We start from the raw sequence: 27047 nt of genomic DNA on the forward strand, positions 1-27047 counted from the left end.
TTGGTGAGAGAGCCCAAAATAGACCTCAGAGCAGTTTAGTGGGCCTTCACCCCCCAGCTGCTCCCTGCAGCTACTTCTCTGCTTATTGTACAGATAAAAGCTGGCATCTCCCAAAGGCCTTTGGAATAGTCAATCCATTACGTGGAAGCAAGGCATTAGGGAATTGAGTGGATTTCTCTGCCATGCATTCGGTGGATGTTGCAGCTTTGCTCAAACCTGTAGTTCATGTTATCTTTGGGAACAACTTTTCTTTTCCAGGTCCTCAGATCCTTTCTTCTCTCATCCTAAAAACTGCCGCATCCCCACTCCTTCCAGGAGCAGTGCTGGTGATCGCCCAAAGACATTAGACATTTGGTCCAAGCAGACAATGTCTAAAAGTCTTCTTTAAAAAGTAATATGGGAAACGGACTTTGGCCCAGTGGTTAGGGCGTCCGTTACCACATGGGAGGCCCGCAGTTCAAGCCCCGGGCCTCCTTGACCCGTGTGGAGCTGGCCCATGCGCAGTGCTGATGCGCGCAAGGAGTGCCGCACCACGCAGGGTGTCCCCCGCGTAGGGGAGCCCCATGCGCAAGGAGTGCACCCATAAGGAGAGCCGCCCAGCGCGAAGGAGGGAGCAGCCTGCCCAGGAATGGCGCCGCCCACACTTCCCGTGCCGCTGCCGACAACAGAAGCGGCCAAAGAAACAAGAAACAAGACGCAGCAAAAAGACACAGAAAACAGACAACCGGGGGAGGGGAGGGGAATTAAATAAATAAATAATAATTTTTTAAAAAGTAATATATGCTCATTGTAAATAAATGAATGAGTAAACAAATAGTATACAACATAGAATCATGCCAGGCAGAGGATGGCAAACTAATAGATTTTCAGATCTGTGAACCATACAGTCTGTCTCAACTACTCAACTCGATTGTAATGCAAAAACAGCCATAAACAGGACATAAATGAATGGGTGTGGCTGTCGTCCAATAAAATTTTATTTACAAAAACAGGCAGTGGACCACGGTTTCTTAAACCTAGTTTAAGGGAAAAAATAGCCTTTGTCTCCTTCCCAGCCCCACTCCCCAGAGGTGGCTCTTGTTGCGTCTGGTCCATAGACTCCCTGGTGTGTATAGATGTGTTTACAAATATGGAATTTGATCACATAAATATTGTTGTGCAAAATATATAGTTCTATAGCTTGCTTTTCTCACATTTTCTATGCACAGATAAATGTGGGAGGTTTTATATATATGTTGTAGAGAAATCGGGTGTGTGCGGTATCGAAAGCCAGGACACGAGAGTACTGAGAAGGAAGTTGGTTTATTTCGACCGGCCGGCCGGGCTTGGTGGACTCTCGTCCTAATAAATTGTAATATGTTGTATGAGAATCTTTGGGATTAAAGTTTTGGTTACAAATTGTTAAAAAAAAAAAAAAAAACCGTCCTAATAAAAACCGAGCCCCGAATAGAATTTTGGGTTCCCTTTTATACAGAAAAGATATAAGGGTAGGGAGTTAAATGGTGCTTTTGTGAAAGAAAATGACTTTCCTTGTTAGTTAAGTGTTTGAGTACCAGATAAGTTTTGAATTATAGTACCCCCATATTTTAGGTGAGCTTGAATTAGCATATCACTCACATCTCAGGTGAGCTTGAATTAGCATATCGCCCACATCTCAGGTAAGCTTGAATTAGCATGTCGGGATGCAACCTTGAATACACATTTGTCTCACATCCTTTTTGAACATTCAGAGACTATAGGGCCTATATTACTTATTTGGCCATCTTGGGGACTAGGTACTCTTGGAAACAATTTTGAAATTATGCACAGGCTATATCATATATATATATATATATATATGTTATACAAATAGAACCGTATTGTGCATACTGTTCTACAGTTTCCTTTTTTCACCTGACAGTTATTCAACTTCAGAGCTTACAGATTTATAACATTATTTTCAAGGCCACGTAGTGTCTCATTCTTTAGTTTCCACCAAGAAATTATTCCAACGATAAAAGAATAGGTTTATGTGTAAATGACTGCTGACAGTCCAAGATGATGGGTCATTTGCCTCATATGGTTCCAGGTGTCCAGGTGGCACTTCCTATAAACCTTTCCAGGGTGCTTTTGTCTCTAAAGGGGGGGTGTTGTTTCCACTTGAAATTCCTGGCGCAGCACAACGCCACGTACAAATAGTTAATAAGTGATTTTGCATGATGATGACCGTTTTAGAGCAAATGTAGGCTTCTCGTCAAGTTTGATCGTGAAGGAGATTTCTGTGCAATTCTTGAAAATACTAAGCTTTTTTTATGGCTCCATGCACACAGCGTCCCCTCTTTAAAGTCTGTGTACTGAGCGATCCTCCCGCCTCTATATCAAAGTGCTCTTTCCCTCTCCCCTCTCAGATTGCCCTCCTGTGGAGGTTGGGGGAGAAGTCGCATTCTTGTCAAAACAGGTGGCCCTGCTCTTTGAAGCCCCTGGAATGGCATCTGCGTTAGTCATTTGCAAGTCTTAACATTGTTGCAGAAAAGCACCCTCCAGGACTGCAGGGCTTCTAGGAATTTTCAGCAAAGTAAGAGGCTAATGTGAGAAGTGTTTGCATATCTGATACTTTAATGGAAAAGGAAACAGAAGGAAAAAAACTTCCCTTTGTAATCCCAGGAGTTTCTGTTTCAGTTGTTGCCAGTTGAATGACTGCCTGTCTGTGGAATAAACGAGCAGTCATTGGCCAAAGTTTGATGGAATCCAGTTTGAGACCCGAGAACCAACACCATTTATTTGTGTAATTTCTCAGAAGAAAGCTACAGGAATGCGAAAATAAAGGATTGTAGCTGGTATGTGATTTATGTTTAATAGTTTGAGGAAAGAGCTTTTATCTGTGTTACACAAGACGCTTGGATGCAAAAGGATTTTAATTTTTCAAATTGAGAACGATGCCCGGTCACTTCACATTCGGTCCCAAGCGACAGAAACACTTCTCAGACCAGCTGAAACAGAAAGGGACTCCCCTCTCCAGCTGCTGGTGGGGACAGGGGTGACAGAAGCCTGGGCCCCTGTGCGGTTAACTCACACCCTCCCTCTGCCTGCCAGTTTATGTCCACGTGCAGATTCACGCTCACAAACTCGCTCCTTCTGTGTGAAGAGGTCTCAGCTGCGGTGCCAAGGGCTCTCTCCCCCAGCTCACATCAGGAAGTCCTGGGGATGATTCTGTCACAAGTGGCCCCTGCCCAAACCTAGACCATTCACTGTGGCTAGGGCAGGGTCATGGGAGACAGTAGAGATCCCATGGCTGCAATTGGGGGAGGTAGGGGCTCCCCCAAAAGTGTGGCTCACCTGGACAGGACCCCTGGAGGCAGTGTGAGCTTGGAGTAGCAGGTCCAATTTGTGTGACCTTCAGAACTAACACGCCTGATTTGAATGAAGCAATTCCTCATGTGTTACTTTCAAATGACCCTGGTCTTGATTCTGTTAACATGATTTTGTGAATGGACTCGTTCTTTTTCATCTCCTGCTGCGTTAGCCTGGACTAAACCATTTTCAGGGAAGATGTCCTCAGGAGGTTTAATAGATTTTTCATTTCTCAGGAAGATCCGTGTATTTGCATTAAGACAGAAAGCACAGGGTGACTGTCATTTTATCTTTCTATCTTTCATCTCTAAAGGTGCCATGGCGGGTAGACCTAAAGGGCAAGCACTTTTTTCCTCTCATTTTTGTTTCAGAGTAAGGCTTTTGAACTTCTAAACAAGATCACACAAGTGTAGAAACAGTTTTAAACTTAAATGGCCTTGTGGAAAGCCTGTTTCCTATACTTTGAATGTATTTTTGTATGTGTTTTCATGCATTCACTGTCAGAAAAAGGAATTTCAACTATAAAAATTCAGGGGGATGACTGCATAAATTATCAGAACAGCTCATAATTCAGAAATCTCAATTCACATCTAAATTATGTGTGCCTCCAGCTAACGTTGGAAAATAACACATTTTATTCTCTGAGCGTACTATGAGCAGCCTAGAGGAAGCCACCTGACATAACTCATCTGCGGATAGTCTACAAAGAGGTGCTCATGTAGCATGAAGGTTTATTCCTTGGGTATAATCAGTTGGGAAATGGCATTATTTGATAGCTCTTTCAGCTTGGAAATTTGAGACCCCACCCCAGCATGGCACATCTCCCAGGGCATTAATCCTTGCTGTCTCTCTGGTAAGGGATCTGTTTCTTGGTGGTGTTGGGTTCATCATCACTTCTGGAAAAATTAGATTGCTTATATCTACTAGCAGCAGAGTTGTCAGGAAGTGCCAAGACCCACTTAGCCATTCTTCATGCCTGTTTAATGAGGGGTATTCTTTGCAATCACTGGCCACCAGACTTTCTGAGGGACTTTGAATTCACGTTTACACTGAGCATAGCAGCGCCATGGATTGAGTTGGGCTTTTATTATAGGTCATTTACTGTAGGCTTGGAAGGGTGAACTGGAGCATGTCAACCTGACGAAATTGCCAGGATGTGGTATAAACCAGCTCCAGATAAATTGAGTGTGAAATCATTACAGGCGGATGTTGCCTGCCCGTGGGTTGGTTTTTTTTGGGGGGGTTTTTTTGTGTGTGTGTGGTAATTATTTTTGCCTGATTTAAGAGGTGGTAGAATACTGGTTGTTACTGAAATAAAGCTAATTTCTTCCTGTGCTGAGCCATTTATTGTATGTTGGAGACATTGGAAACACATTCTTCAACCAAGATAGCTGTATTTCTGCAATGAAGAAACAATATTCTTTCCTCTTTTTTTGCTAGCCCCTCTTTAATATTTTCATCTAAATTAATCACATTTATCAGTGAAATGTACAGGGGTGAGAAATGAACTTTCTGCTGATCATTGTATGTGGAAAATTACATAGAAAAAATAACTTTGAGTAAAGAAAATCTGGTAAGCCCCTGAAAGGTCTAATTTCACTCGGTTTGGCTTTGTTTGCTGGCGGAAGGGAATGTGGATAGAGTACTACATGTGGGTACAGGCATATTTCAGAGATAGTGCAGGTTTGGTGCTAGACCACTGCAATAAAGCAGGGGTCACAATGAAGCAAGTCATGAATTTTTGGTTTCCAGTGCATATGAAAGTTGTGTTTATACTGCTATAGACTATTAAGTGTGCAATTGCGTAATGTCTGACAAAACAATGTACATACTTAATTAGTAACACTTTTTGCTAAAAATGCCAACCATCAGCTGAGCCTTCAATGAGTCATAATCTTTTTGCTGTGGAGGATCTTGCCTCAATGCTGGTGACTGCTGACTGATTGGGGTGGTAGATTGCAGGAGGTTGGGATGGCTTTGGCAATTTCTTAAAATAAGACATCAATGAAATTTGCCAAGTCAATTGGCTCTTCCTTTCACAAAAGATTTCTCCATGCCATGTTGCTTGGTAACATTTTATTAGAGAAGAACTTCTTTCAAAATTGTCACTCCTCTAAATTCTGCTGCTGCTTTATCAACAAAGTTTATGTAATATTCCAATCCTCTGTTGTCATCTGAACAATGTTCATAGCATCTTCACCAGGAATAGATTCCATCTCAAGAAACCACTTTCTTTGCTCACCCATATGAAGCAACTCCTTACCCATTAAAGTTGTCTCATGAGATTGCAGCAATTCAGCCACTTCTAATTCTAGTTCTCTTGCTATTTCTACAACATCTGCAGTTACTTCCTCCACTAAAGTCTTGGCCCCCTTGAAGTCATCTGTGAAGTTTGGAATCAACTTCTGCCGAATTCCTGTTACTGCTGATATTTTGAACTCCTCCCATGAATCACAACTGTTTTAATGACATCTCTAATGGTGAATTCTTTCCAGGAGGTTTTACATTTCCTTTGCACAGATCCATCAGAGAAATCACTCTCTATGGGAGTTATAGCCTTATTAAATATATTTCTTAAATAAGACTTAAAAGGCAAAATTACTCCTTGATCCATGGGCTACGGAATGACTTTGGGATAGCAGGCCTGAAAACAACATTTACCTCATTGTGTATCTCCATCAGTGCCCTTGGGTGACCAGATGCATTGTCAATGAGCAGTAATATTTTGAAAGGAATCTTTTTTTCTAAGCAGTAGGTCTCAACAGTGGGCTTAAAATATTCCATAAACCATGTTGCAAACAGATGTGCTGTCATCTCAGTTTTGTTGTTCCATTTATAGTGCACAGGCAGAGTAGATTTAGTATAACGCTTAAGGGCCCTAGGATTTTCAGAATGGTAGATGAACATTGGCTTCAATTTAAAGTCACCAGCTCTACTAACCCCTAACAGGAAAGTCAGCCTTTGAAAGCTTCAAAGTTTCTGAAGCTTAGGCCAGGTATTGATTTCACCTATGAAAGTCCTAGATGGCATTTTTTCCTAATAGAAGGCTGTTTCATTACTTTTGAAATCAATTGTTTAGTGTAGCCACCTTCATCAATTATCTTAGATCTTCCGGATAACTTGCTGCAGCATGTACATCAGCACTTGCTGCTTTACCTTGTGCTTTTATGTTATGGAGATGGCTTCTTTCCTTCAGCGTCAAGAACCAATCTCTGCTAGCTTCAGACTTTCCTTCTGCAGCTTCCTCACCTCTCTCAGCCTTCATAGAATTGAAGAGAATTAGGGGCCTGCTCTTCATTAGATATAGGCTTAAGGGAATGTTGTGGCTAATTTGATCTTCTCTCCAGACCACTAAAACTTTCTCCATATCAGTAATAAGGCTGTTTGCTTTCTCATCATTTGTGTGTTTATAGGAGTTGCACTTCAGTTGCCTTCAGGACCTCTTCCTTTGCATTCACAACTTGGCTGACTGGCTCAAGAGGCCTAGCTCTCAGCTTTCCACACGCCTTCCTTGCTAAGCTTAATCATTTTGAACTTTTGATTTAAAGTGAGGGACTTCTAACTCTTCCTTTCACTGGAACACTTAAGAGGCCATTCTAGGGTTATTAATATCTATCAATATTGTTGTGTCTCAGGAATTAGGGAGGCCTGAGGAGCGGGAGAGAGACAGGGAATGGGCCAGTCAGTGGAGCGGTCAGAACACACAATATTTAACAGTCAAGTTCACAGTTTTCGATGGGTGTGGTTCATGACACCCCAAAACAATTATAGTAGTAACATCAAAGATCACTGTTCACAGCTCACCAAAACAGATATAATAGAATGAAAAATTTTGAAATATTGTGAGAATTCCCAAAATGTGATACAGAGACAGGAAGTTAGCACATACTGTTGGAAAAATGGCAACTATAGACATGCTTAATACGGCATTGCCTCACACCTTCAATTTGCAAAAAACCTAGTATCTGCAAAGTGCAATAAAGCAAAGCCTAATAAAACAAGCTAGGCCTGTACTGTTTTTTTTCATTCTTGATTCTAGTGTGAATGATAATAAAAAATTTCTTGAGTTGGTACATGCAGTAATAAAAGCAAGATTCTACTATCTTTCTAAACCCAACTTACAGGTTATATCTTCCGTGCGGTCTTTCTTGATCCCTTGAATCATAATTAACCACTGACTCCTCCTCGATCCATTATTCAACTAATACTTATTGAGCACTTACTGTTTTCCACATATCAGGAATGTAAAGATGAATAAGGCGAGGGCAGGCCTCTAGCTCCCAGAGGATGATGTTAGTATATACTAGGTATTCAGCAGGCATGCATTGCATGGGTTTGTGACACATTTTCTTTCCCCACATTACTAATGCTGGCCCTCTATATGCAACAGGAGAAAACAGTGTTGTGTTCTGGCTCCTGCCTTCTATAGACTCATTACTTCTGGAGAAAGTATCTTCCCCTCCTGGGAAGGTTCACCTGGGCCATCTTGTGTTCATCAGGACTGGCCTGCCCCAAGGAAGTAGCAGCTTTGCTTTCCTAACTGGACAGAGGGAAATTGACTTGTCTCGGATGGGGATTGCCTTGACCAACCCTTTGTTCCAGGGCGACGCTGAGAGAGCATCTGTCCACCTGAGATTGTTTATTCATAAGAAACTGACACTGCTGCATTCAAGTTTGAGAGAGTGGCAGAGAGAGGCTGTGGGGTCCAACAGGAAAGGGAGGCTTTTAAACTTTATCATGTCGCAAGCAGCAGGAAGGATAACTGGAGGCTATGGACAGTTGGTATTTCTGAGAGTATTCTCCACAGGTGACCCATCTGTTGCATACTGAAAAAATTAGAAGTATTCTTTACCAAGAAATGTATTGAGAGCAAAATTACAGGTTGTAGGTCTATTCTAGAAAGAGGTGAGGAGGGTGTAAATAGAAAAGAGGAAAATATGGCAATTCCAGTACAGATTCACCAATATAGCTTGCTCTCAAAAATATATATTGTCATTGTGCTGTAGCACTAGAATTTTTCTCAATAATATACTTATGTAACATACTTCTGATATACTGATTTGATAAGAAAAGATCCCTAAGGAAGGTAGCATTGGAAGCAAGATTACAGCATTGGTATTTTACTGTATAAAATAGACTATTTTTCTACCAATATGCCTAATATGTCCTCAGTACCTTATTGAACTCTGGAAATACAAAAATGAACAGAACACTACCCTTGCCCCAAGGAGTTAGTCTAGTGGGGAAAACCTGTAAATAGCCAGCATTTGTATTGTTATTTATTGTATAAATAGTGTATGCTCTGTAGAAATACATGAATGAAATGTACATTCAGGGAGGTGGAAAACGGACATTCTAATCTGGACGTTCTCAATCTGGGCTGCACCTTAGAGTCATTTGGGGAGCTTTTGTAAAATGCTGATGCCCAAGCACTTCCCAGATCTACTCCCAACTCTCCAGAAGGGGCCCAGGCCCCTATAATTTTTTTAAATTACCCTGCTGATTCCTTATGCATAGAGAGGTTTGATAGTTGCTTCTATAGGCAAATTCCAGAAGCAGAAAGGGAAGGCACAGACACATTAATATATCTGAGACAGAGGGCAGGACCTAGATGTCCAGAGCATGGGTGGTGCTGTATTGAAATGGGGTAGAAAATAAAACCAGATAGATAGGTTGAGACAAGATTGTGCACGTTGTTAAATGCCAGGGTTAGGAGGTGTATCATATTTTAGTAGGCGAGACATGAAAGACAATTTGTGAGGAGATTATCATGATCAATGTGGTATTTAATAAAAACTAACCTCTTACTCATAGATGTTCTAACAATTCCCATTTTTCTCTGTTTAGTAATAGATGTCAGTTCATCTCTCAATAAATTTCTAGTCTTTTATAAGAACATGGCATTTTAGAGCTAGGGGCTCTCTTAAAGGCCATCTGGGTCAGTCATCTCACAGTATAATAAGGAATCTGAGAGCTGGAGAGGTTAAAAACATCCAGCCTGTGTCCTCATAGTTAGGACCCAGGTTTCCTGACTCCAATCCCCAGGGGTCTTTAATCCGGAGGGCTCCTTAACCTTTGGTGCCATCTCCTAAAACAGGCTAAATTTGTGATTTGTTTGCACCCCACACACAAGTAGAAAAATTTCGAAAACATTGTGGCATCCATTGACCTATGAATGGATGAACAAAATGTGGTATATTCATACAATGGAATACTGCTTCATGGAATGAGGTTCTGATACATGCCATAACATGGAGGAACCTTGAAAACATCATGTTGAGTGAAATAAGCCAGACACAAAAGGGCAAATATCATATTCCACTTATATGCAATTATCTAGAATAAGCAAATTCTTAAGAGACAGAGCATGGATTCTAGGTTACCAGGGACTGTGGGTGTGGGGGGAATGGGGAGTTACTGATTTGGATGATGAAAAAGCTTTAGTAGTGGAAGGTGATGATGGTAGCACATTGTAAAAGTAATTATTGCCACTTAATTTGGAAGCTATAGAACTTTTTTTTTTTTTTAAGATTTATTTTTTATTTATTTCTCTCCCCTCCCCGCCCCCCCAGTTGTCTGTTCTGTGTCCATTCGCTATGTGTTCTTCTGTGTCCGCTTGTATTCTTTTCAGTGGTACCAGGAATCTGTGTCTCTTTTCGTTGTGTCATCTTGCTGTGTCAGCTCTCTGTGTGTGCGGTGCCACCCTGGGCAGGCTGCACTTTTTTCGCACTGGGTGGCTCTCCTTACGGGGCACACTCCTTGCACATGGAACTCCCCTACATGGGGGACACCCCTGTGTGGCACAGCACTCCTTGGACACATCAGCACTGTGCATGGGCCAGCTCACCACACAGGTCAGGAGGCCCTGGGTTTGAACCCTGGACCCCCCCATGTGGTAGGCAGACGCTCTATCTGTTGAACCAAATCTGCAGAGCTTTGACTGCACAAAATAAAACTCAGTGTTCACAGAATCTCTGGCTGAAGTATGTGACTCCGGCTGGGTACCAGCGTCTAGCCATGATAGGATGACTGGCTCTCCTCTGACAGGTCTTTTCTGTCACCTGACTGTGACTGGGAAGTGGTGCTGAAGGTGTGGTGGGCAGGACACCCATCTTCACAGCACACCCTGGCCCCAGCCCCCAAATCCTGATCTTCCAGTGGAATCCAGAGGACTCCCGGCAGGGCGAGGCCCACCCAGCACTCTGGAATCTGACTCCATCTGTCTGTTTCTTTGCAGGACACAGAAATCCTTTGGTTATCATCCAAAGGCCTGAACCTTTCCTTTATTTGCTCTGATTTGGGGGGCTTAGCAAAGCCCAAGGGGCCCTAAATTCTTTCATACATCCCTCTTCACCCTTAGGAATTTACTTTTCACTCTGCTTTTTCTTCCTGCTGGCAATTAGAACTGATACTCAGGGCTCACTAGAAGTACCCCTCCCCACTACTCCTGGTGAAGCCATAGAATCTGTGCTCAGTAAATTCCAGCCTGGAAGGCAGAGTTGTTTTTTTAAAGGGGATGAAGTCGAGCCACAATGGGATGGGAAATCAGACAAGGATGTTTTTAAAAGCAGGCTGTGTTTTTCTGACTGTTCCAGGATTGGTTCCCGCCCTGAAGCCTCCTCTAACCCTAGGGAAGAAAAAATATTTTTAGTCTGATAGTGTGCTGTAGACAGCCCAGACGGAACCATCTGTAAAACAGTCTTGATAATTCAGAGAAATGGTTTTAGTAGAAACAAAAACTTGTAAGGGTTCACCCAAGACTCCAAAACCGAGGTACCTATTACTACATTCAAGGCATGTGTCTTACCCAATTCCCATGGCATCTTTTAAGATTTCTTTTAGAATAGAAATACTTAGGATTGAAGAGTGGGGTGGGGTGACTGGAATATACTTTAGAGATAGCAGCTTGAAAAATGCAGTTGACAAACTGGAAATCTTAACTGAATAAGGATAACCCATTTGCTGTATGTTGTATAACAAGGTTAAATATTTTTAACTAAAAAGACTGCAATCTGCAAGTTTCTTACAAACAATTTACAGTCATTACTAAGATATTAAATAAACACACTTTATCTGGTATGGCTGTATCCTTCCCCCTCCCCCACCAAATACATTGAATTGTAGCGTTTAGCCTCTAGATGTCTATTGATAATCAGTTTGTCTTCTCTTAGAGCAGCTGGCATGAAGAGATCTTTTGGATTGCTGGTTTTGTTCATTTCTGACTCAAACGTCCTTTGTGTTGGAAAGGAGACCAGGAATGAGGTCATGAGTAATAAGAAACCTTAAGGTTTTGCCCTTGCGCAAGAGACAAAAATTATCCAATTGGGGTTAGGTTTCAAGAGTGTTGAACTTGAAGGCAAATATTTATCTTCTGGTGTTAAGAAAGGAAAGGATGTAAAATCTTTGACCTTGAATGTAAGGGTAGTGCCTGCATTGGGAAAGAAGGTTGTATTAAGCCAGAAGCATAATGGATTTCTCATTTCAGCCTTCCCTGGAATTATGCTAATATTTTTTTTTAACCACATGCAGAGTAGCCAGAGCAGACTTGATGGCCTACTCAACATTCATAGTAACGTTCCAGCAAATTCCACAGTTCTCTCCCTCTCAGGTCCAACTTCCTGAAGAGGCCCCTTTTAAAATTCCTTCCAGAATATAAGTATTTGGGGGGAAAATGGTCTAGAGTTGTATCATCTGGTATTTTGCAACCAAATTCATTTTCTCCCTGTGTCATATTACTCAGTGAATTTATAAATAATGAACGTTTTCTTTTATCTACACGGCAACCTGGCAAGCTAGGCAAAACCAGTGCTTATATACCCTTTAACATTAGAGAGCATACAGCTTTTAGTAGACTGAGGGCTTTGCAGAAAGTAATGGGATTGAGAGAAATAAACCTCTGGTGTCCAATATGTCCAGCCATTCTGAAATTCCAGTGCAGGGTTCACCATACCAGCTTTCTCAAATCTCTGCCTTTTTACCATTGCTAACACTGCACATACAAAAACTGGGGCCAACCCTTCACATGTCTAAAATGGACCAATTGACCTCCACTTCAGAAGACCCCGGGAGTTGGGATTCTTTTATAGTAAACCATTTCAAATTATCATCACTTTAGGTAAGTTGCCAGATTATAATGGATAGTCTTAAAAAGAGACTTTGGCTCTTACCTGTTTGACTAACTCCTTATACCCTCATGATAATTTATGGAAGGAGGATAATAGAACACTTATTGTGAAGCTGTCTACGCTACCAAAGTAATTTTCTATTCTTTACAAATGGCAGGTTGTGGGAGAAGAGGAGAGCAGACTTACTGATTTGAACACTAGGGTTGTAATTTTGAGGACCTTTCTTATCCCTTACATAGGCATAAAAATAGTAAGACTAAACATGAATGTACTTTCTGAACATTGAACTACTGATCAAATGCAAAGTGTATAATTAATAATAAAAATAATTTATGCTCTGTGGCAAACTAAGACAGTATGTATGTATATATGTGCATATTTCTGTATACATATGATATATGTATATATATTATCCATTTTGAGCATTCATATATTCATGTATCTATCATAAAACTGGGTCATTTTTTTCCACGTGGCCATCCAGTAGCCTCAATGCCTGTTAAGCTTTTACCCTAAATAAAATCCCCATTATAAAAATAATAAAAATAATTTGTTAGGGAAGAAATGTTTATGCTTTATCATGAGAGGAAAAACTAGATCTTTCAGTAGCCTGTCCTTCAGCCACCAAAGCCAGTTCTTTTTACTGTTTCCAGTGAGCCTTGGCCTCAACTAGAGGCAACCACTTTTGAAAGCTAAGAAATTCATCAATTGGACCAAGTTCTTGGTCCATGCAGCCATTGGCTTAATGGCAAAGAGTTTCTCAAAGTGATGCAGGTGGTGCCAGCCTTTGTCTGCTGATTCTAAGTCAATTTTTGGAATTTAATAAGGGGATTATTTGCATTCCATCAGCACCCCTTCTCCAATTCAAAGGTGATTCAACAGAAAGATGAGGACAAAAGGAGGATTGGAATTTTCCCAGTGATACTCTGGAGGTCCTGAAATAATATATACTTGATGGGATTAAATACAGAGCTTTTACTTAGAGATGATTTTATGAAAAATCATTCACTTCACAGAGGTTAGAAAAACACTCTGGGAATCCATTTGGCAAAGTGCTCTTAATTTGATTTTTTAAATTCTTTCAAATTCCTTTTGGATTAAAATTGTAATAAAAGACAAAACCCACTTTATGAAACTGCTTGGCAGTAACTACTGGAGCTGAACTAACACATACCCCATGACCTTGCTATATGCCCTCCTCTCTAAGATCCATATATGACAGGTGTGTGTACGTAATTTCACCCAAAAAACCTGGATAGGAATTTTCATACCATTCAAAACAACCTAAATTTTAAAATCACTCAAATGTCTATCAGGAATAGAATGGATAAATAAAAATGTAGTACCTTTAAACAAAGGAAGACTATGTAGTCATGAGCTTAAACCCCAGCTCCATGCAGCATCATGAATACTTTTCACAAAGTGTTGAATACAAGAAGTTGGATGTATTCACTTATATTTCTGTAAACTCCAAAGCCAGGCAAAATCATCATGGGATTAGAAGTCAGCACAATGCTACGAAGGCGCAGTGACTGGAAGAGAGGATGTGGGTGCTTCTGGGGCAGGTTGATGTTCTCATTCTTGTTTTGGGTGCTATTTGAAGGATAAAGTGAAAATTCACTGAGCTGTATGCATGACTTGTGCGTTTTCCTCGGTGTAGGTTATATTTCAGTTAAAAAGTATAACGCTTTCTTCTCTAAAAAGGAAAGTAAAAGGTGTACCTTTTTCTTCCCGTAAAGAAGGGGGGGAAATGTCTTCAAGACTTCCTAGTTGTCTTGTAAGGAAGAACTATCTGTTGAAAGATGACGCGGTGAAGTGAGAAGAGATCTGCTCAGGGTTGGGAAAGCTGTGGGATCAGGGGAACCTTGGACAGTGCCTTGGTCTCCCCACTCTTTGATTTCCTCATCTGTTAAAAGGGCATAAATACCCACCTCACAGTGTTGCTGGGAAGGTCAGATGGGATAAAGCTTGTGAGGTTCTTAGCCTAGCAGCCATAAACAAGTCAATTCAGTTACTTGAATTGTAACTGAGGAGCAAAAATTCCTCCTTTACTTCTCTTTTGGCCACTGTAATTGTTCAGAAAATGGCTGCTAATCGATACAGAGGTCTTCTGATAAGGATTTCTGTTGTTGGCATATTAATTCACCAGAAATTTCTAGAGAACTCACTCTGTGGAAAGCAAGAGAGATCCTGGAGTTGTGGAGATAGAGGCATGACCCATGTCTTTAAGGGGAGTTATAATCTAGCGGGAAAGAGAGGGAGAAAGCTCACTGTGTTGAGTACCTCCTATCAGGTACTTTGCTAGCAACTTGACCTTCATTTTCATACCAATCCTACGTGGTAGGCCTCCTGATGCCAGTTTTTACTTCTGAAGAAATAAGTTCAGAAAAGTGCCCAAAGCCACGCTATTTTCAAGGCCAGAATTGAGACCCTGAGCTCTCTTGGTTCCCGAACCCGTGTGTTTTGTTTTCTTTTCCACTTTCTGATACACAGTCAAGTAGGGCAGACAGCCCAACCATAATAATAGAAGACAAAATTAAATGTGACAATACAAGCAAAGAGCTGTGGAAGGACAAGTGAGAAGAGATTATTTCCAAATACCGAGATCCATCTTGAATGGTTTCAAGTTTATGTTTTTGCCTTTATTGTAGTTATTTACTCTGCCTTGAAATTTGGCAAAATATCCAAGATACATGTTAATAAAATGTTCACTTCTCAGTCGTTTTAGCCATATTTTTACATTGCACAGGAATTACTTATCTAGGTGATTATTATTGTCTCTCTGTAACAAGAAGCAATACTGTGTGGTGCTGTTAGCATAAGAAAGTTGGATTTCTATCTGAAGATCTGGGTTGTTGCTTAGTTCTGACACTTCACCATGTGAACTTGACCTTGATGCAGTAAGTCATTTAGTCTCTGAACCTCAGTTTGATTGCCATAAAACAAGAATGATGTTGCCTATTTCAAATGGTCAGAGAAGAATCAACTTAAATATTGTGTGTTCTTCAGCAGAAGAACTGTCCTGGGACATTTCCAGTAGTTATCCTAGGATTAATGTAATATCCATCCAGGTTTTATTTCCAACTTCTTACATTGTCCTGGGCAAGTTACTTAACATATCAGGACTTAGTTTCTCCTCTTGAACAATGGGAATAATAATTTCTCTCCAGATAGGGATATAATCAAACTATTTTTGAAATCCCTTTGAAAATATACATATCTGCATAGCATGCTAACAATACAATATTGCATGTGCACATCCAGCTATATATAGATAGATATATTTTGTTCAGGATGAAAAATTCATATTATTCAAAAGTTTTCCAAAGAAATGTGGACCCAAAAAAATTTTGATCATTTTTAGTAAATTTATGCAATTGTGCAGCCATCACTATAATCCAGTTATAGAACTTTTCCATTACCCCACAAAGTTCACTCATTTGCATTGTTCTTATTCCTGTCCCCATCTCTAGCAACCACTGATCTAAATTCTCTCTCTTTAGTTTTGCCTTTTCTAGACTTTCATCTAAATTGAATCATAGAATGTATAGTCTATTATGCCTGGCTTCTTTTACTACAAACAGTGTTGAAATTCATCTGTGTGGTAGCAGGTATCAGTAGTTTATTCCTTTTTATTGCTTCATAATATTCCATTTTATGAATGTTCCACATTTGTTTATCCATTTACATGTTTGTTGACTGTTTCAGGTTTTGGGGCTGTTGTGAATGATGCTGTTGTGACCATTTGTATGTAAGTCTTGGTGTGGACATATGTCATTGCTTGTGTTAGGTCAATACCTCGGAGTGGAATTGCTGGGTTGCATAGTGAATTTACGCTGAACATTTTGAGAAACGACCAAAGAGTTTTACAAAGTAGCTGCATCATTTTACATTTCCACTAGCAGTATATACATATTCTACTTTCTTCACCTGGTATGAACAATCCTTTTAATTATAGCCATTATAGTTGGTATGTCATGGTATTTCATTGCGGTTTTAATTTTCATTTCCCTAATGACTAATAGTGTTTAAAATCTTTTCATGTGCTTACTAGACATTCATATACCTTCTCTGGTGGAGTGCCTATTCAAAGTTTTTGTCCATTTTTAAAATTGGGTTGTTTGGCCTCTTATTATTGAATTGTATATTCTGGATACAAATCTTTTTTCAGATACATGATTTGCAAAAATTCTCTCTCAGTCTGGGGCATGTCTTTCTATTTTCTTGCTGTCTTAAAGAGAAAACGGTTTTAATTTTAATGACATTTTAATTTATCAGATTTCTTTTATGGGTCATGCTTTTGATGTAATTTCAAAGAAATCTTTGCTTAAACCATGAGCACAAAGATTTTCTCCTCTATGTTTTTGTCTAGAACTTTTATAGTTTTAGCTTTTGTGTTTAGGCCCATGATCCCTTTTGAGTTAAATCTTTTCTGTGGTGTAAGGGGGAGGTCTAAATGTTTAATTGTATGTTTGTCCATTTGCCCCATCATCATTTGTTGAAGAAACTATCCCTTCCCCATCAGATTGCCTTGGCAGTTATTGAAAATCATTTGAGCATAAATGTGTGGGTTTGTTTTGAACTCTGTGTTCTGTTCCATTGATGTCTATTCTTAAGCTAATACCACTCTATCTTGATTACTGTAGATTTACAGTAAATTTTGAAATTAGGCAGTTTAAATCTTCCACCTTTTTTCTATTCTTCCTTTTCAAAATTGTTTTGATTATTCTAGGTCCTTTGCATTTCCATATAAATTTTAGGATCAGCTTGTCAATTTTGACAAACTTGCTGGGCCTTTGGTAGGGATTGCACCAAGTGAGTCGATAGATCAGTTCACAGCTAGCATTTATATAGCACTGCTAAATTGCAAAGACTGCTTTAAAGTTTTGGCACTACATTCCTTGGAAGGAGATGAGAAAGCAGTAACCATCTGTGAAAAGCCAGTGTGTTATGCTGGGGTGGTACAACTTTTTTCCTTCTTTGCTCCCCATGAAAAGAATGAAGTTGGTGTTCTTTTATGCTTTGAGCAGCAGGACAAATAGAACCAGAGCATTTGAAGGTAATGATTTTATGCATCCTCACTCGGAAGACAAGCTGTCGACCCTCCCTCTGACCCAGCACGAGTTTGGAGCAGAGTCTGCTGGACACAGCGGGGTTGCACTTGATAAGGGGGTAGGGCTGCAGTATGTTCTTATCTGTATAGTTTGGCTTTACACAGACCTGCACAGCACTCCCTGAGCTTTGTGAAAGCTGCCTGCACAGACCGATTTATTCACCTTTGCCCAGGATACAAACTTTGGGCCGAGGCCAAGGCACACTGTCATTATCCTGCCTGTTCATGATGCTCTATCAGGGAAAAAGCCTCCCGGAACAAGTGAGTGTTCAGCTTGGAGATTAAGCCAGACCAGTTGCACTGGAAACCTCTCCCCCTCAAAGGAGGGGAAAAAAAATGATGGCAAGAAGGCTGAGTCAGCCCTGTGCTGCCTTTCTGCAGAAGGAAAGCAAGGAACTTGCGCGACTCAGCCTTTCCCACCCCACCCGTGCACCTGCCACGTAGGCAACTCATCCTCACTACTCCCTTTGCTGTGCTCATCTTTTGTCAGGTTTGGGGCTATGGTACCACCCAAACTGATGCTTCTTATAGACTCATTTTGGTGCTTGTAAAAAATAAAATGAAAAATAAAAAGCTGATTTCTGGGCCACACCTAGGGCAATTGAACCCAATTTTAAAAGACTCCTTGGGTGTTGCTTATGCCTTGTAAAGTTAGAAAACTCCTCGTCTAGGCCAATAGCACTAGGTATTTGCATATCCTTAGTCTGAAGTCACCATCAACCAGAGCTGGGGTGAGAGTCTTAGGACAGGAGAGCAATTTGCTTATTCCTCTGAGTATTCGAAGCACCATTTCTGAATCAAGTGTGATCTTTAAAAAACAAAACAAAAAAAACCCTTGCAAACCTAGACCTTGACAATTTAACTTCCCCTATGGAAGTAACTTTACTGAATTATTTTCAGTGCTATGCTCTTGGTTTATCTCAAGGGACTATGTAAGAAGCAACTACTTGTACATTTCCTGCATCACCACAATTAGTGTGGAAGATGTTTTCCTGTTCCATCACTGAAGGCCCCTTGTCTGAGGATTCTGTTGAGGCTCAGAGGCAGTTTGGTGGTTGCACTGTCATCCATCTGGGTTTAAAGCCCAGCTCTGCCTTTGGATGCTTTGGGGGCTTTGGGTTAATTGTTCTCTTTGAGTTTTAGTTTCCTTGTTTATAGAGCGGGGCTGTAAAATAACAGCAGCCTCCTAGGGCTGTTGTGATGTGAGTCCCTTAAAGTACTTGGCATAGTGCCTGGCATAGAGCAAGCACCCTTGGAACTTGGGTCTTAAGACAACTCTTATTAATTTAGAATCAGGAAACCTTGCTCCTCTGGTGACAATTTGTAAGTGCCCTCTTTTTTTTCAGTGGTCCATCGTTTGCCCTTTTGGACTTTTCTACCAAGAAACTCAGATCACAACTAACATTTTAATCTGAGTTTAGGGCCTTTTGACTTTTGTTTTCCTCTAAGGTCTTTGTTTTTAAGTTCTCTCTGATAAACATCCGCAGGTGCTTTTTGGAAGCGGCTGTGGTATGAGGTATAAGCGGATGAAGGCTGACCTCAAGGGCCATCTTCCGTGTCTCCCGGGCTTGTCTCAGGCATGGAGCACTGCAAGAGAAAGGGGGAAAGTGAAATTGAACAGGACAGTCAGTGGTCCAGGAGCTAAGCAGATTATTTGCCAGAGTACTGGTTCTTTAATCATAGGTCTCTTTTTGCAGTCCCAGGAGCCTGTTAGAGTAAACAGGGGGCTTAGTGAAGGCATCAGAATTCCTCCAGAGTACCAGATGCTTTGGGATCATTCCCTGACATCAGACATTTCCTTTCTCTACCCAGATTGCTTTTCTGTTATCACTGAGAGCTCGTGTAGAATTTTACAGATGAACGGGACTTGAAATTGTGTAATCTAGCCACTCACATTTTATGGACAAGGGGTGTGGGTGGGGCTTAGATAGGGGAAGTAGTGACATATTGGAGGTCCCCTACCTCACAAACTAAGAAGATAACTGCAGCTCCGGATTCCAAATCTTGTAGCCCTCCCCTTGTACCCATGTCTACAAGTAGTTCAGAATTCCTTTCTATTCTTCCACACAATGTGTTTCATTAAAAATCTGCCTTACACCAAATTCTGCCTTACAGTAAATAGTATTTCCCCAGAATTCTAATTTGTATGCTGAAGTTTACACTTTCATTTAGAGGTGAACCAAATAGTAACAATCAGACAAATGTCTGGATTAACCAACACTATTAAAGGCAAGCAGTTTTCAGCAGTTTGAATGTGTGGGCAGTACTTTGTAAAACTCAGCTAAATAAGAAAAGTTTATTATTATAGAGTTCAGTGCTAGCCAGAATGTAGAGTTTTAACATGTGCATTTTGAATATGTGAAATGCAGCAAACGAGGTTGTAATGTTTTTTTTAAAGAAAGAGTACAAAGAAGGATGGAGAATAGTGAAGATAGAAGTCTGGAGACCCCAGCAGCGGCACATTGGCATCTGGCTGGGCATAGTCAGAATTGGATGTTATGTGTCTGGGACCACCCACCCACTAACAATCACTCATGAAATCACCTGCCACAGCGAAGCCCAGATGGTGCTTCAAAAGTCTGTAACCGAACGCCGCCTCCACGCTGTGGAATTGTCTATTATCTGTTCTTTATAAAGCGCTATTTAGTCCTTCAAAAAAAAAAAAGGTACTTTTCCTTTTTGTTAAAAATGGCCCCAATTTGAATGATCTTGATTCAGCTAGGTCTATTTTGTGTTAGTTTGCATGTGCTCCCATGACCATGTTCAGTTCTGATCCTAGCCGTAGCTCCGTGCTCAGAGCCTGGCTGTGAACCGTCAGGGGTACCTGTGTAAGGAGAAACGAAACCGAGGTGGTTAGCACAGGCAAATTTTTACTTCCTGGGAGGACCTCGGGGAGGAAGCCTGAGAAAAGATCATGAAAGGCCGCAGTGCTACTTCCTGAGGCCTGTACTGGTCCTTTTGTCTTCAGTAATATTCGTAATATCCAGATACAGTACGAGGATGCCAGTGACGGGAAATTTTTTTTTTTTTTTTAAGTAAGGGAAGTCTTGGAGCTCCTTTTTCCTTGCGCATCTGATCCTGTAGCCCCACACACCTGCAAGTCAATAAAAGAAACTCCTCTGGGTATTTTGATTGGGAATGCATTGCATTAATAGGTTAATTTTAGATACATTGGTATCTTTACAATGTTTAGTTTTCCCATCCAGGAATATTGTATGTTTCTACTTAAATATTTCTAGGTCCATCAGTTAGGTTCTAGGATTTTCTTATGTAGTTCTTGCATGGAGAGTAGTTTGTTGCAGTTGCAAATGGGTTCCTTTTGTCCCATTGCATTTACTTAATCTTCATTGCTAATGAATAAGAAAGCCATTGATTTTTGTATGTTAATTTTTTAATCTAGTGACTTGACTGAACTCTTTTATTAGCTTTAATGATTTCCGGTTGATCTCTTGGGATTTCCAAAGCAATTGTCAAAGTAGACAATTATGTTGTCAACAAAAAGTGACAGTTTTGTCTCCCTTAATGACAATCTTTATACATATTTCTTTTTCTTGACTTATCCCCTTACTAGGACTGAAATAATGTAGAACAGTATTGGTGAAAGGTGCATCCTTGTTTGTTCCTGTCTTTATGAGGAAGTGTCTAGTGTTTCACCACTAATTAAGGGCAGATATACTCCATCAGCCTTCAGATGTCCTCCTCTTCCTAGCTGACTGAGGGATGTGCTTTACACGGCAGGCTACCACGTTCCTCCCGAGTCCTGCATTCTTCCACTTTCATCTTCCTTGAGAACCCAGAGATTGTCCAAACTGACCCTAACTCCCCAGCACTAACGTCCCAGCTAAACCAACCTGCTTTAGAACTGAGCATTACCTTCTCACTTCCTCCTTCACCTCGTATTTGACCCAATGGCTAAGGGCAAGATCTCCTTTGCATTGACATTTCCTATGCCCTCCTTCCCCCACAAAGCAAAAATATAGTGTACAAGAGTACCGCTTCTGGAGGTTTCTGGCAGGCACCACTGAAAAGACTTCAGTCCTGGCTTCTATTTTTAAATAATTTTGTTCCTTCTTGATTATCTTGAGTAGCTGGCCGCCATCTCACGCTCTGGTCACTAAGTGGCTTTTGTAGTTTCCACAGCGGGGTGTGAGAAAGGAATGGCCTACCTGACCTCTGTTTTCCTGTTGACATTTCCTGCAGGTTCAGGTGCAGGGTACAGCCGCTTCTAGCTTCTAGTTCAGGTGCAGGGTACAGCCACTTCTCAGCACTGCCTTGCCTGTGGTTAGTGCAAAAGAAACCTCTTCACAGTTAATTAGCAAAATGACTTAATCCCAGTGCACGTTCAGTCATTTTGAGGTGGCGAAGATTTTTTGCTTAACTGTGAACGAGAAGAATGTCGGTTTTGTCAGGCATGTGCATGGAGCATGACTCTTATTTGACTTGGCACCTGTCTAGAGAATTGTACCCATGTCCAGCGACACTCCACTTTGGGGAAGTCAGTACCTGCTGTGATGGCATCTGTCATATTCAGGCATGTGTAATGCCATGAACAGTGCAGAGCTACCTCAGTAAAATGCCTTCTTCAGAAACTCTCAGTCTAAGGCATTGTCAAAGGATCATTGTAATCAGCAGAGAAGAAAATTAGGATTCCTTCTGAGAGCAATGCAATGGATGATGTATTTTACTCTGGTGTTTCTCACCCTGATGCAAACTGGGTAGATATTATTATTTTCTATTTAGCCAAGAAAGCAAGAACCAGATACCTATGGGTATCACTTACTTTTATCATTATCGGTACCAACATGAGGTCTCCCACATCAATTCAGACCTTAATGCTTTTGTGGTGGGGTTATGGAAGATGGAGCGGACCCATCTCAGGCAGATGGTGTGTGACTGGCATCCATCCAGGAAAGCCCAGGCCAAAGGAGAAACGGAAGCCAGAGGCTGTCAGGGGAAGGGCAGCCCTTCCTGGCTGGCACATACCAAGGTGTGGACTCAATATTTGCTACCTTTTCTCTTTCAGGCAGGTGACAAACATTACCACCCTAGCTGTGCACGATGCAGCAGATGCAACCAGATGTTCACAGAAGGAGAAGAAATGTATCTTCAAGGTAAGATGGACTCAAGAACACATGTTTTTCCCACCCAGGGAGACAGAGCCATGCTATGTTGGCTTGTCGATTGTTTTTAGAGAAGGAGCCATTTTATTCGCTGTGAGCTAACTCAACTCCAAAGTGAATGTGGCCAAACGTTATCTCATCAATTAGTACGAATCGGCCAAGCAGTTGACAGTGCTGGCATGAGTCCCTGAGGCTGTTCACGAATGCCTGGAATAGGACTCGAAGTTTGATGCTATGGAGGTGAAGGAAGAGTGGGAATCAATAAGGTTCCTCCCCAGCCTTCCCCAGGAATGCTCCTGAGAAACAAAAGATCAAAAGAGAGAAAGCTTTTCTAGAAACTTTACTTATCTGCTGGGTACTCCCCCCCGCCCCCGCATGACATTTATTTATTTATTTTAATAAAACTTTTTAAATTAAAGTTAATAGATCACATAGAATGTTATATGAAAAGAAAATGAGGTTCCCATATAACCCATACCCCACCCCCACCATTTTTGTATATTGTATTTTTTTGAAGATACATACATCACAGAAAAGGCTACATTATAAAAAACATAAGAGGTTCCCATATACTTCCCATCCCCCCTCCCCACTCCTCCAACACCAACAATCTCCCCCATCATTGAGGCACACTCATTGCACTCGGGGAACACATTTTGGAGTACTGCTGCCCATGTGGATAAAAGTTTGTACTTCACACTCTCCCCCAGTACATTCAGTACATGCCATGGGTTATGGCAGGATATATAATGTCCAGCATCTGACCCTGCAATATCATTTAGGGCAACTCCAAAGTCCGAAAAATGTGCCCTCATCACATCTCTCTGCTGCGTACTTTGTCTTTTTTCCTTTGTCTATCCTGTGGGTTATGGAGATGGATATTTTGATGCCTCCCAGGCTCCTCTGATCTGGACTTCCTGGAAGAAGAAAATCTCATATTTGGTGAATTACCTCACAGTCTTTTTTCATCCTATTAAATAGACGACACAGTTTTTATATCCAGAGAGAATGAGAGGGAACATACCCAGAGTCCCTGGAGGAGACTTGAGAAGTTTCTGGTGACAAGGGCACAGGGACAATACTCATTTCCAGAGGGTCATTAGATTTTTTTAAGTTGAAAAGAATTTTGAGAAATTTTCCCAGTGTAAAATTAGCATGTTTTGATCTCTAAAATTCTGAAGCGTCTTGAGAGGCTTCAGGGGAGCATTCTCTTCTAGTGGAACAGCACCATCTGTGCAAGCCTGTGACTATTTTTAGCTGGAAAAAAGAGTTAATTAGACAAGAGCCTATCAGCAAAATTATTGAGAACCGTGAGCGCCATTGCTTGTTCAGTTGGGTAATTACTGGGTCTGAGCTGCCTTTGAGTGTCATTTCTTCATTTCTATTTGCACATAACACTGTGTGTGTATTTTTAATGGATGCTTTGCTCTCCTTTTGTATTTTTGTGCAACTAAGAAAAGTCTACAGAAATGATTCTTGAGTATTAAAGCAAAGCCTAGCTGTGTGAAAAAATTCACAATCCAAAACAACCTTTTAGCTTTAGTTGTAAAATGCTCACTCCAACAAATTATGATTTAAAAACATAACTGAATTTTAGAGGGCCCAATTAAGGTGAGAGATAAGTACGAACTTCTGAATCTGATGGTCTCATGTGGGCTTTGTAAGACATTGGACAGGCTCTGTATCTTGGTGGCCATAGGCAGGTGCCACTTTGCATTTTCAGCACAGAGCAGATTTATTCTCCATTTGGTCTTTAGGCTTGTTTGAGATTTTTGTGTTTCAGTTGGGGCTTTCAAAAGCAAAGGCACAAGTGTGTGTGTCAGTGCTACATCTTCTAGGAAGTGAGTCCCAAAGTCTCTGAGTACAGCTCTATACATTCAAATGGTTCTGGAAGTTGACATGTGAGGGTGATTGCAAGCTGTGTACAAATGCAACACATTTATTCTATGAATGAATGACTGTTAAGTTATGGGATAAATTCAAGAAATCTTTTTTGGAGTGATACATCGGTGTCCTTAGCCCGGCCTGTTGGCATAGCCCATGGAATGAGCAGTTTCATCTTCCTCAGCCTATGATGCTCTCTCCAAGTCACATTCCTTGCATGCCTGGCATCCTCTGGAGTACAGACCCAGTGTTTTCAGCGATGACCTGCTCAGTGTGACCTCACAGCAGTCTTCTGTACCTGACCCACTGCTCCTTGACTCTTCACATTAAGAGGATTTCCTGCACTTTGTAGTCAGCCTTTGAGCTAATGTTAGTGCTAAAGGGACTTATATGTCTGTCATGGTTTTGCTTGTTTCGTTTTCTTTATTTTATTTTAATTTAATTTTTATTTTATTTTTTGCTCTGAGTTAAGCAAGGTGGTAATGATTGCTAAACAGGAATTAAAGTAGTATTCTGATTATAAAATGTATTTTTCCTTGTTAATTTAATATTATTTTAGCTGAGTGGTATAAAAGCAATGCATGAGGTATTTTAATTTGGTGACTTGTCAAGTATACACAGGTTGCTGCTCAATGAGGTAAAGATTTAAATAATGAAATGTAGAAGGTCTAAAATCATCCTGAGGCTTTTATTCCATTGATATAATTTACTCACTGCTTTCAAGTTAGTAACCTCATTTGCTTAAGTCTTTTTAGCGCTCATTCAGGTTCTGTTGCCTATCTCCACGAGTGGACAGACCCCATTTAGGCACAAGACTTCCATATAGGCTTTACCCAGAATCACATACATGGCACCTATAACGTATATGGACATACAAAATACATGTATACAGGCATTGGGTTCTCACAAGATAAGAGCTTTCTATTGGAGATGTTTGTTTTAGTTCTGTGATGCTGGTATCATCTGTGAAAATGCTTCATAATCTGAGAAAGTGAGACTTTGGTTCAGGTATAGATGATAACATTTCACTTGTTTGAAAATGACATCTTTTTTTTTAAGGTACCAGGGACTGGGAAGTGAACTGGGGACATCTTGTGTGCAAAGCCGGCACTCAACCACTGAGCCACATCGGCTTCCCTGTTTTGCTTGTTGTTTTGTTTTTGTTTTTTTCAGGAGGCACCAGGAACTGAATCTGGGACCTCCCGTGTGGGAGGCAGGTGCTCAAATGCTTGAGGCTGAAAAGTCTCTTTTAGTTAAAAAGCTAAAAGTTAAACTTTGGGATTTATAACATAACTTTCAGTATTTCTACCAGCTTGTTCAATGTCCCCTGCCCATATAGATGACAGTGCATATTTGAATCAATGAAAAATTCAGTGAGTTTTGCTTCTGAATATAGCATGTAAGGTTTGCCATTATTTCCCTCAATGAAATTGCTTGGTTGTTTTTTGTTTGTTTATTTGTTGTTTTTTTTTTTTTATATTTATTTATTATTTAATTCCCCCCCTCCCCCGGTTGTCTGTTCTCTGTGTCTATTTGCTGCGTCTTGTTTCTTTTGTCCGCTTCTGTTGTCATCAGCAGCACGGGAAGTGTGGGCGGCACCATTCCTGGGCAAGCTACACTTTTCTTTCGCGCTGGGCAGCTCTCCTTAAAGGCGCACTCCTTGCGCGTGGGGCTCCCCTACGCGGGGGACACCCCTGCGTGGCAGGGCACTCGTTGTGCGCATCAGCACTGCGCATGGGCAGCTCCACAAGGGTCAAGGAGGCCCGGGGTTTGAACCACGGACCTCCCATGTGGTAGACGGACGCTCTAACCACTGGGCCAAGTCCGTTTCCCGTGGTTGTTTTGATTATATATGAATATGGCTTATATTTCTGAAATTAAATGCAGTTTATAGTCAGTACACAGACATTACTTTGAAGGATGATTTTTTTTTTTAAAGGTCCCTGAGAAGACCTAAATGTCTCTTGCATCAGAACACTCTTGTGCCCAGTCATTGGTCTCTGTGGTCTAGAATTATGAATGACCTTTATAGAACAAGCTAGAACTTGACAAGGAAAACCCACCCGGGGTTTGGAGTTGTTTGATATCTGCATCGTGATTCACTTTGGCATGAGGCTCAGAGAGGGGTATGACCCTTCTCAGAAGTTCTAATAGGACTGTGGCTTCTCTCCTTTTCTTTGCTCTTAGCAATGCTTTGTGTTTTTCCAGGTTCTACCGTTTGGCATCCCGACTGTAAGCAATCCACAAAGACTGAGGAAAAGCTGCGGGTAAGAAAACCATTAGAGCCATGATGCCCAGGCACATTTGCAGCCAGATGTTTCACAGTCACTAATTCTTGGGACTAGAGTTTGGGTGACATTACTTTTCCATGCCTCTTTATTCCTTATAGCAAGGGCAGTTGAAGTGCCATTTGGCCAAGGAAGGGAGTTCCCTCCTACCTTAAATTTATTATTGTGTTATACAATGTAAGCCTTG

The 27047-nt window shown here is 41.0% G+C and overlaps 1 protein-coding gene across 12 annotated transcripts in view; it reads left to right on the plus strand.

Moving 5' to 3' along the window:
• The window catches only part of ABLIM1 (actin binding LIM protein 1), a 316566-nt gene that overhangs the window by 242414 nt on the left and 47105 nt on the right, over positions 1-27047 (plus strand). For all 12 annotated transcript variants that reach the window (XR_009186072.2, XR_009186068.2, XR_009186063.2 and 9 more), the window contains exons 7-8: positions 22592-22679; positions 26781-26839. Coding sequence is in view for 1 of the 12 variants with exons in the window: in XM_058298332.1 (XP_058154315.1) it covers positions 22592-22679; positions 26781-26839 (147 nt within the window). In the remaining 11 variants the exon portion in view is untranslated. The remainder of the gene's footprint in view (positions 1-22591; positions 22680-26780; positions 26840-27047) is intronic.

The sequence above is a fragment of the Dasypus novemcinctus genome, chromosome 6 (genome assembly GCF_030445035.2).
Source record: "Dasypus novemcinctus isolate mDasNov1 chromosome 6, mDasNov1.1.hap2, whole genome shotgun sequence".
NCBI classification, from domain to species: domain Eukaryota; kingdom Metazoa; phylum Chordata; class Mammalia; order Cingulata; family Dasypodidae; genus Dasypus; species Dasypus novemcinctus.